The 11,996-nt window shown below is 44.3% G+C and overlaps 1 protein-coding gene across 5 annotated transcripts in view; it reads right to left on the bottom strand.

Annotated features, from left to right (window-relative positions):
- Nucleotides 1-9,777: 9,777 nt before the first annotated feature.
- The window catches only part of LOC129810566 (oxysterol-binding protein-related protein 9-like), a 49,519-nt gene continuing 47,300 nt past the window's right edge, over nt 9,778-11,996 (bottom strand). For all 5 annotated transcript variants that reach the window (XM_055861200.1, XM_055861201.1, XM_055861203.1 and 2 more), the window contains 2 exons: nt 11,707-11,842; nt 9,778-11,442 (listed from right to left, as the gene is read on the bottom strand). In XM_055861200.1, coding sequence (XP_055717175.1) covers nt 11,368-11,442; nt 11,707-11,842 — 211 coding nt within the window. In that variant the 3' untranslated portion in view covers nt 9,778-11,367. The remainder of the gene's footprint in view (nt 11,443-11,706; nt 11,843-11,996) is intronic.

Genomic DNA, 11,996 nt, shown 5'->3' with positions numbered 1-11,996 from the left:
TGGCCAATGGCATTGAGCCTTCTTGGATGGGCACTTCTAATGTAAATCTATGGCAGCACCCAAGGGGCTTGAATTTGAGAGCTCTACCCTTAGACTTGGCGGTGACGTAGTGTCTCCATGAGTGACAGAACACTGAGCCAATTACAGAGCAACGCTCCATATTTTCTGCTGGCTTGCCCCACCACCACACAAAGCACTGCCAGGCTGAAACACCTGCATTTTGGAGCTCCCTTACTCAAGAAAACAAAAAAAAGGCCATGTTTGTATGCAGCTTTATTAACTCAATTATATATATATATATATATTATTTTTTACATTGTTTGCAAACTGATATGTGACACGTATTAATGCCAAAATAACACACAAAACAGGCAATGGCTATTTCGCTCAGGACAGGTTATAGCCAATACTTAATATTTTGTCTCATTTGATATGGATATAGCCTCTGCGTGATGGTGTTGTGCAACACAAATGGCTATAACAAGCCTACATACAGACTGGAATTCACTAATACAGTCAAAATGCCGATTTTTAGGCCTACAGTCCGTGCTCCTAAATACTAGAAAAAGTGTGATTCATTAGGTTACATGATCACTACAGTAGCCCCATGAGCGTATACACAAATAAATGCAATTATATTGCCATTAAATAACACACAACAGCAGTGGCAACCCATCATTCAGAGCAGGTGGGGGCAGAGCCTGTTTTGAGCCCCACATTTTAAGCAAAAATAAATACATATATTTGGAGGGGCTTGCCTGTTTTGCATGTTATTTTGGCATTAATATTTCAAATCAAATTTTATTTGTCACATACACATGGTTAGCAGATGTTAATGCGAGTGTAGCGAAATGCTTGTGCTTCTAGTTCCGACCATGCAGTAATATCTAACAATTTCACAACGACCTTATACACACAAGTGTAAAGGAATGATTAAGAATATGTATATAAAAATATATATGGATGAGCGATGGACGAACGGCATAGGCAAGATGCAGTAGATGGTAGAGTACAGTATATACATTTGAGATGAGTAGTGCATGTAAACATTATATAAAGTGGCATAGTTTAAAGTGACACATTTATTACATCCAATCTTTAATTATTAAAGTGGCTAGAGATTGAGTCAGTATGTTGACAGCAGCCTCTCAATGTTAGTGATGGCTGTTTAACAGTCTGATGGCCTTGAGATAGAAGCTGTTTTTCAGTCTCTCGGTCCCAGCTTTGATGCACCTATACTGACCTTGCCTTCTGGATGATAGATGGGTGAACTCGGGTGGTTGTTGTCCTTGATGATCTTTTTGGCCTTCCTGTGACATCGGGAGGTGTAGGTGTCCTGGAGAGCAGGTAGTTTGCCCCCTGGTGATGCGTTGTGCAGACCTCACTACCCTCTGGAGAGCCTTACGGTTGTGGGCGGAGCAGTTGCCGTACCAGGCGGTGATACAGCCCGAAAGGATGCTCTCGATTGTGCATCTGTAAAAGTTTGAGAGTGTTTTTGGTGACAAACCAAATTTCTTTAGCCTCCTGAGGTTGAAGAGGCGCTGCTGCACCTTCATCATCACGCTGTCTGTGTGGGTGGACCATTTCAGTTTGTCCGTGATGTGTACGCCGAGGAACTTAAACTTCTCCAATACTGTCCCGTCGATGTGGATAGGGGGGTGCACCCTCTGCTGTTATATTTGTCACATATTCAAGCCCCTTGGGTGCTGCCATAGAGTTACATTAGAAGTGCCCATCCAAGAAGGCTCAAGGTCATTGGCCACAGATAAAATTACATCAAATCACGTTATATCTACAGTAGCTTTGATTGAACTGTTAACATCATACTTTCAACATTTTTTTGTGAATCAAGTCGACAATCTATTTGCAAATCCTTTTTAATCCTTTTCATATGAAGAGAAATAATGAAGAGAAATTATACATAAAACGTATCGGTGCTCATCGGCCATAAACATTACACAGGTCGCAAATTCAACAATGAGTGGTTTGTTAATAGTGGAGTCTGCCACTAGCACAGTCAGTGTAGTCAGCTCAGCTATCCCCATTGAGACCGTGTCTGTGCCTCGATCTAGGTTGGGCAAAACTAAACATGGCGGTGTTCGCCTTAGCAATCTCACTGGAATAAAGACCTCCTCCATTCACGATAGCAAATTTCAATTTACTAAAAAAACATCGTTTTCATCTTTTGAGATTCTAGTCATGAAATCTATACAGCCTACTCAATCACTTTTTATAGTTACTGTTTACAGGCCTGTTGGAGGGCCTGCTGTCCGGACCTCTGGCAGTCTCTATGGGGGTGCCAAAGGGTTCAAATCTCGGGCCGACTCTCTTCTCTGTATACATCAGTGATGTGGCTCTTGCTGCTGGTGATTCTCTGATCCACCTCTACGCAGACGACACCATTCTGTATACTTCTGGCCCCTCTTTGGACACTGTGTTAACTAACCTCCAGACGAGCTTCAATGCCATACGACTCTCCTTCCGTGGCCTCCAACTGCTCTTAAACACAAGTAAAACGAAATGCATGCTATTCAATCGATCACTGCCCACACCTGCCCGCCCATCCAGCATCACTACTCTGGACGGCTCTGACTTAGAATACGTGGACAACTACAAATACCTAGGTATATGGTTAGACTGTAAACTCTCCTTCCAGACTCACATTAAGCATCTCCAATCGAAAATTAAATCTAGAATCGGCTTCCTATTTCGCAACAAAGCCTCCTTCACTCATGCTGCCAAACATACCCTCGTAAAACTGACCATCCTACCGATCCTCGACGATGTCATCTATAGAATAGCCTCCAACACTCTACTCAGCAAATTGGATGCAGTCTATCACAGTGCCATCCGTTTTGTCACCAAAGCCCCATACACTACCCACCATTGCGACCTGTACGCTCTCGTTGGTTGGCCCTCGCTTCATACTCGTCGCCAAACCCACTGGCTACAGGTTATCTACAAGTCTCTGCTAAGAAAAGCCCCGCCTCATCTCAGCTCACTGGTCACCATAGCAGCACCCACCCATAGCAAGCGCTCCAGCAGGTATATCTCACTGGTCATCCCCAAAGCCAATTCCTCCTTTGGTCACCTTTCCTTCCAGTTCTCTGCTGCCAATGACTGGAACGAACTGCAAAAATCTATTAGGCTGGAGACTCATATCTCCCTCACTAATTTTAAGCATCAGCTGTCAGAGCAGCTCACAGATCACTGCACATAGCCTATCTGTAAACAGCCCATCCATCTACCTCATCCCATTACTGTATTTATTTATTTTGCTCCTTTGCACCCCAGTATCTCTAATTGCACATTCATCTTCTGCACATCTACCATTCCAGTGTTTAATTGACATATTGTAATTACTTCACCATCATGGCCTATTTATTGCCTTACCTCCCTTATCTTACCTCATTTGCACTCACTGTATATAGACTTTTCCTTTTCTTTTTTCTACTGTGTTATTGACTGTATGTTTTGTTTATTCCCTGTGTAACTCGGTGTTATTGTATGTGTCGAACTGCTTTGCTTTATCTTGGCCAGGTCACAGTTGTAAATGAGAACTTTGCTAGCTCGCAAAGCAATGAGAACACTGCTAGCTAGCCAGCTAGCCAACTTCTCCCGAAACATTACATCGGAACGATTTGATTAGTGTAGTGTTAGCTAGCTACATAGTTGTCTTTGCTGTCTTTGTATCTAAGATAATTGTGTAGTTTAGAGTAATTATCGAGGTTACCTAGCCAGCTACACTTTCAAACAAAGTCAACAACGCAGCCACTGCTAGCTAGCCTACTTCACCAGCCAGCAGTACTGTATCATTTTAATCATTTTAGTCAATAAGATTTTTGCAATGTAAGCTTAACTTTCTGAACTTTCGAGACGTGTAGTCCACTTGTCATTCCAATCTCCTTTGCATTAGCGTAGCCTCTTCTGTAGCCTGTCAACTATGTGTCTGTCTATCCCTGTTCTCTCCTCTCTGCACAGACCATACAGACGCTTCACACCACGTGGCCGCTGCCACGCTGACCTGGTGGTCCCAGCGCGCACGACCCACGTGGAGTTCCAGGTCTCCGGCAGCCTCTGGAACTGCCGATCTGCGGCCAACAAGGCAGAGTTCATCTCAGCCTATGCTTCCCTCCAGTCCCTCGACTTCTTGGCACTGACGGAAACATGGATTACCACAGATAACACTGCTACTCCTACTGCTCCCTCCTCGTCTGCCCACGTGTTCTCGCACACCCCGAGAGCTTCTGGTCAGCGGGGTGGTGGCACTGGGATCCTCATCTCTCCCAAGTGGACATTCTCTCTTTCTCCCCTGACCCATCTGTCTATCGCCTCCTTTGAATTCCATGCTGTCACAGTTACCAGCCCTTTCAAGCTTAACATCCTTATCATTTATCGCCCTCCAGGTTCCCTTGGAGAGTTCATCAATGAGCTTGACGCCTTGATAAGTTCCTTTCCTGAGGATGGCTCACCTCTCACAGTTCTGGGTGACTTTAACCTCCCCACGTCTACCTTTGACTCATTCCTCTCTGCCTCCTCCTTTCCACTCCTCTCCTCTTTTGACCTCACCCTCTCACCTTCCCCCCCTACTCACAAGGCAGGCAATACGCTTGACCTCATCTTTACTAGATGCTGTTCTTCCACTAATCTCATTGCAACTCCCCTCCAAGTCTCCGACCACTACCTTGTATCCTTTTCCCTCTCGCTCTCATCCAACACTTCCCACTCTGCCCCTACTCGGCTGGTATCGCGCCGTCCCGACCTTCGCTCTCTCTCCTCTTCCATCCTATCATCTCTTCCCTCTGCTCAAACCTTCTCCAACCTATCTCATGATTCTGCCTCCTCAACCCTCCTCTCCTCCCTTTCTGCATCCTTTGACTCTCTATGTCCCCTATCCTCCAGGCCGGCTCGGTCCTCCCCTCCCGCTCCGTGGCTCGACGACTCATTGCGAGCTCACAGAACAGGGCTCCGGGCAGCCGAGCGGAAATGGAGGAAAACTCGCCTCCCTGCGGACCTGGCATCCTTTCACTCCCTCCTCTCTACATTTTCCTCTTCTGTCTCTGCTGCTAAAGCCACTTTCTACCACTCTAAATTCCAAGCATCTGCCTCTAACCCTAGGAAGATCTTTGCCACCTTCTCCTCCCTCCTGAATCCCCCCCCCTCCTCCCTCTCTGCGGATGACTTCGTCAACCATTTTGAAAAGAAGGTCGACGACATCCGATCCTCGTTTGCTAAGTCAAACGACACCGCTGGTTCTGCTCACACCGCCCTACCCTGTGCTTTGACCTCTTTCTCCCCTCTCTCTCCCTATGAAATCTCGTGTCTTGTGACGGCCGGCCGCCCAACAACCTGCCCGCTTGACCCTATCCCCTCCTCTCTTCTCCAGACCATTTCCGGAGACCTTCTCCCTTACCTCACCTCGCTCATCAACTCATCCTTGACCGCTGGCTACGTCCCTTCCGTCTTCAAGAGAGCGAGAGTTGCACCCCTTCTGAAAAAACCTACACTCAATCCCTCCGATGTCAACAACTACAGACCAGTATCCCTTCTTTCTTTTCTCTCCAAAACTCTTGAACGTGCCGTCCTTGGCCAGCTCTCCTGCTATCTCTCTCAGAATGACCTTCTTGATCCAAATCAGTCAGGTTTCAAGACTAGTCATTCAACTGAGACTGCTCTTCTCTGTGTCACGGAGGCGCTCCGCACTGCTAAAGCTAACTCTCTCTCCTCTGCTCTCATCCTTCTAGACCTATCGGCTGCCTTTGATACTGTGAACCATCAGATCCTCCTCTCCACCCTCTCAGAGTTGGGCATCTCCGGCGCGGCCCACGCTTGGATTGCGTCCTACCTGACAGGTCACTCCTACCAGGTGGCGTGGCGAGAATCTGTCTCCGCACCACGTGCTCTCACCACTGGTGTCCCCCAGGGCTCTGTTCTAGGCCCTCTCCTATTCTCGCTATACACCAAGTCACTTGGCTCTGTCATATCCTCACATGGTCTCTCCTATCATTGCTATGCAGACGACACACAATTAATCTTCTCCTTTCCCCCTTCTGATAACCAGGTGGCGAATCGCATCTCTGCATGTCTGGCAGACATATCAGTGTGGATGACGGATCACCACCTCAAGCTGAACCTCGGCAAGACGGAGCTGCTCTTCCTCCCGGGGAAGGACTGCCCGTTCCATGATCTCGCCATCACGGTTGACAACTCCATTGTGTCCTCCTCCCAGAGCGCTAAGAACCTTGGCGTGATCCTGGACAACACCCTGTCGTTCTCAACTAACATCAAGGCGGTGACCCGTTTCTGTAGGTTCATGCTCTACAACATTCGCAGAGTACGACCCTGCCTCACACAGGAAGCGGCGCAGGTCCTAATCCAGGCACTTGTCATCTCCCGTCTGGATTACTGCAACTCACTGTTGGCTGGGCTCCCTGCCTGTGCCATTAAACCCCTACAACTCATCCAGAACGCCGCAGCCCGTCTGGTGTTCAACCTTCCCAAGTTCTCTCACGTCACCCCGCTCCTCCGCTCTCTCCACTGGCTTCCAGTTGAAGCTCGCATCCACTACAAGACCATGGTGCTTGCCTACGGAGCTGTGAGGGGAACGGCACCTCCGTACCTTCAGGCTCTGATCAGGCCCTACACCCAAACAAGGGTACTGCGTTCATCCACCTCTGGCCTGCTCGCCTCCCTACCTCTGAGGAAGTACAGTTCCCACTCAGCCCAGTCAAAACTGTTCGCTGCTCTGGCACCCCAATGGTGGAACAAACTCACTCACAACGCCAGGTCAGCGGAGTCAATCACCACCTTCCGGAGACACCTGAAACCCCACCACTTTAAGGAATACCTAGGATAGGATAAAGTAATCCTTCTAACCCCCCCCCTTAAAAGATTTAGATGCACTATTGTAAAGTGGTTGTTCCACTGGATATCATAAGGTGAATGCACCAATTTGTAAGTCGCTCTGGATAAGAGCGTCTGCTAAATTACTTAAATGTAAATGTAAATGTAGAACTTGTTCTCAACTAGCCTACCTGGTTAAATAAAGGTTAAATAAATAAAAAATGTAAAAAGCCACACAAGAAGTCATTTGTGAATTCACCATCCAGAGAGGAGTGAAATTAAACAGAGCAGTAATGACAATATGTCCAGGTTCCTCAGTCACGATCAACTCAACATAAAGTTCAGACATTTGTAAGAGTTACTGAAACCTGTTGTGGATGACACAAAAGGCATGCATTCCAACCTGACAGGGAGAGCTCCTCAAATTTAAATCCATCCTGGCTGTTTCCACTACTTCTGCAAATAAATTAAGTATTTTCTAAATGACCAAGAACGTGATGGACAAGGGCCGCAATGTAAGATCAGTGTAACAATAGCATCTCCTCAACAAAATCAGAAAACTGATTCAATGGCATCCGCTTTATTTAAAAATATATATATTTGTAGCTCACCGCATTCATCCTAGTCAAACCAGATCCTTGTTCTGCATCTACTGGGACTGAAAATAAACTACTCAAAATGCTCAATGTTTCCAAGAACACAAAAAGCAAGAAGCAATCATAAGAGTGTGTAACAATATTATGTCCTCAAAAAGATCAGAGACCTGATTCTATGTCATCCTTTCAGATAGCACTGCCTTTTACTGCCAGTTCATATGGGATCTTTGTAGCTCACCTCATTCAGCCACTAGGATCCTGTCATACCATGTGGTCATCAGGACACCTGCTGAGTCCTGTAAAGAACCTGTTAAGGTAGTACAGCAACAAAATGACTAGTCAGTTTGAAGGATACAGCACAGGTGCAAAATATACCTTGTCACGGAATCCGATGAACAATGCAGTCAGTGTGAAAAAAATTAGCCTAGGCAAACCATTTCAACATTGTCCAGTGTTTGTCATTTCCATTAGCTTCTGAAAGAAATACAAAGTTAGATGCTTCCCTATGCAGTGAGGGGTCAAAGACCTATTCAACCCAACACATCAGATAGGAAGGAGCGAAAGACAATGCTAAATATTCATCATGGTTTAGCTGCTTAACTATGTGTAACAGATGTGAAATGGCTAGCGAGGGGACGGTTTAAAGTTATACTGTTACATATGCAGTCATCATTGTATCAGATAGTCTCATGTTGGTTGAGTACACAAAGTAATTTACCATAACAGGTCCAGATCATTTCATTCCCACAATGTAAGCCATTTGCAGATAAGAAATATATTACATTTCAGCTGAGGCCAGAAAAGCTGAACTAAATTAAACTGCACTGTCCATAAAAACATTTATTTTTGAGAGCTCACCAATGTTTATGAATCTAATAATTTACTGTACATGCGACAATTGCTAAGAGATTGAGTGGAAAATACAGATTAACGTCTGCAGCTGTAAAAGGGGAAAATTTAGTTTGACAAAAGTGTTTAACAGATATACGTCATACTCGTGTTATGCCTCAGAACATGCAATTGGTGGTTGAAGATTCGTCATCCTGACTGGCCGAGTAACAAATGGGGTCATCAACGGGACAGGTCTCAATCTTGGGTTACACCAAACCATGCTAATACCATGGATGTTAAAACGCTGATAATCGTGCATACCTAATTTTGCATATTCCACTTGACGTATTTATCCCCCAATACCTGCACACAAAAAAAAAATATTCTGCAAACTGGTATTGACAAATGCAGACTAGTTTAAAGTAAAAAGCCTCTAGCGAAATGGTTTTCAGTGATTTAATTTAGCACTCTTACCGAAGGTGAGCCACGAGGATATTCCTGAAAACGGAGGCTATGAGAGACAATGACAGACTATCGAAGTGCAATAACATTGATACAAGCAATAGCATTTACTCACAGGGTAAGAACGGTTGGCGTTTCAATTTAATTCATTTGTCCCTACCAACACTTATTCATCATGTGAGCATGGGAGGCTTAGCTTTCCGGTCTACTCTCCTGCCTTATAGTTACCTCGACTTTGTAAATTAAACAGTGCCTATTAGAATAGTTGTGTGTGGTTGATAAAGGAGACATACTTGTCCACAATACGTGGTGAAGTTAGGCCTACTAACTAGCGAGCGACGAAAAACGACATAACTAGATCAGTGCGCAAGATTGACACGTTTAACAGCCATAGCTATTCAAGTAACAACATGCATGTGCTTCACAGAATACAAAAAGTTTGCATATACAATACAAGCCACGATGATAACCTTTCTTTAAGACCCAAGAGGCGAAGGAGACTAATGGTACACTGGAGGTTGGATTTATATGGCATGCATTCGCATAGATTTATGGGAAGTCAGCATCGTCTTCTATGTTTGTTTATCTGCGTTGGCTCGGATAATCTCAGGGTACGACCCATTAACCAATGAGAATGTGACAAACTAAAGGCGCTACATGGTCAATCTGTTCTCTGCATTGGCCGTGCAGCATTTGGAGCCAATTTATGCTTGATCCGAAAATGTGGTCGGAGGCGCCATATATTGTGTGACGCAAATGCGGGGCCTCTGGGGGCATGCAGAGGCCAAATTGAGCTCCATACCGCATTGACATGATTGGTTGACGATACGTGGGGGAGGGAGGTCCAGTATAAACACAAACTCACTTTCTTTCCAACAGCTCTGCGCTGCTTCGTGAAGCGCAAGAAGTATGAATGCCCTGACAACTGCAGAGGCCGTACCACTCATTGTAAATGATGCATGGCCAATAAATACGTCAGATTGACCATGGAGCGCCTTTATGGCACAATCTTTTTTAATGAAGGGTGTCAAACACTAAACAGAGGTAAACTCAGGGACATTTAATATTTAGCATCAATGAACATGAAAATGCGATACAATCGAGTGTTATGATTTGAAGGAAATAAAAAATACATTGTTTTGATTGCTCCTTTGAAGCGAAACAGTGCTGTGGAAATGTATGGCAAGGCCTCAATTCAATATTAATTTACAAAGACATAACATGAAAAAATAATGGCTTTTTTGTGTGTAAACTCTGTAAATTCTATTATTTTAGAAGACACAGTATTTACCTACTTCAGAGAGAATAGGATGAAAATCCACCTGAATGAGTTTTTCACCGCAGGCAATCATTGCATGCGTGTATTCAGCAGGAATGTGCTCTATATCGCTACACATGGTTTCGGTCACAGAATCACAACTCCTTTCCGCTGTCCAAAAAGTAAATTCATGTACTGTATAACCTAGCCTTGCTTACTGATTAAAACGTCTTCTGAGGGGTAAATTAACATATCTGACTTTAGCTGACAATATTGCACATAATGGGTTCGCTAAAGAATATCCACAAACATACATAATGATTCATATGCTCAAGTGAAAGAAATCTATATTTTATTTTAGGTACTTATCCAAACATCTGCTTATTGAGGTTAAAGTTATGTTGCACTGAATTGGGAATTAACCATTATTTTGAAAGCAGACATGAGACTATTATATGCTTTCCTATTGAACAACAATTGGAAAGCACATTTTGTACCCTCAACCAAATTTGGACAATCGCAGCACTCTATAAAACCTACTCTCATTAAAGCTCCTTAACATGTTACCCAATCATCTGAAAAACAAAAAACAAAACATACATTTGTTCATAAATGCCAAAAGGGAAAATAATCAACATGGAGACAAGTCCTCTTCCTCGACTCCACCTTCTGTCTATCTTGCAAATGCATACTTCTTGGGTTCTTCTGGTCCTCTCGAGCAGATAAACACACACTAGATGGTAAGTTAGTACATTGGGAAAGGCAATGTCGACGAACATGAGGGGACAAATGTAGCAGGGGAAATGGAATGATTCCTGATGTGGTGCCACAGAGTTCATTTCCTCAAATATTTACTATTGCCATAAGGAAAGAGAAAGGAAATAAAAAAGAATATATATTCATCATATGTATCTATATATAAACAGCTGTAGCTAGTTGTAGGCAAGCCAAGTTCTCCCCCTTGTGATTCCACTATAAGGCCGTCAAACTCCCGGAGGTACAGCTTTCATTCCTCAGTCACCAGTTTCCCTGAGATATAGAACGCTGTTTTTCAAGGATTGTTCAATCAAAACACCCTCCCCCTCGGGGATCCTCCTGACAGATTGTGAGAGCTTGTTTGTGTAGCCGAAGGGCATTGGTACTGGTTTTGTTATTATGCTTCTTTTAGTCGTTTAGGGGATGGAGAGGTGGTGGTGTTGGCGAAAACAAGGGGTGTTCTTTTTTTACATCGTAGATGTTTCTTCTTAATTTCATTCCATTTTAACTTTGAAAATGCAAAGCTGTGTACATGTTCAATCATCAGTCATTCCAAGGCTTGGATAAGAAGTGGTTTGAAAAAGAGTTCTTATTAAGACTCCGAGATCTGTATCTGTGGCCTCAGTGCCTCTGTGATCCAGTTCTTTTCAGTAGAGGCTCATCGTAGACCCAGCACTCTCCATCCTCATGGAACAACTGCAGGGAGTAAACATGGAGACTTAATCATTGGGGACTAAAATACCTCTTTCAAAAATCGAAAAGGTACAGGTTAACATTTACATCTGCAATTCACAAATATTTTGACAAGCAAGCGAGGCACCCTATGAGTCATATACTTTCCATCGACATATTAAACAATGTACAATCATGACCGTGAACTATAAACCTTGATATGGACTGGTGGCCGTTAATATTGCTGTCAGGGCTCTGGAGATGTGTGATAAGAATAGGCACACTCACCCTAGTTTCCCACTGCATTTCATTTTCCTTCCTCTCCCTGGCCTCCCCCCTCTGCTTCTCCTCCAGCCTGTGCTTCGCTTCCGTTGCTGCATCGATGTCTCTCGACTTCAGGCTGACCGTCACATCCTTCCACAGGCTGGTCAAACACAAAACAGTGACTTGAGGTTTCAGACCAAACAAAATAAATATATTGTTGATAGCCCCATTAAACTAGATGCCTTGACAGGAGCTACCACCCCCACATCCACAGAAAGGGGACTGGACAGAACAAATAAAAAACAGCTACGTAT

Source organism: Salvelinus fontinalis, chromosome 14 (assembly GCF_029448725.1).
Source record: "Salvelinus fontinalis isolate EN_2023a chromosome 14, ASM2944872v1, whole genome shotgun sequence".
Lineage (NCBI taxonomy): Eukaryota > Metazoa > Chordata > Actinopteri > Salmoniformes > Salmonidae > Salvelinus > Salvelinus fontinalis.
The sequence above is the reverse complement of the archived record's forward strand: the minus strand, read 5'-3'. Positions and strand labels throughout refer to the sequence as shown.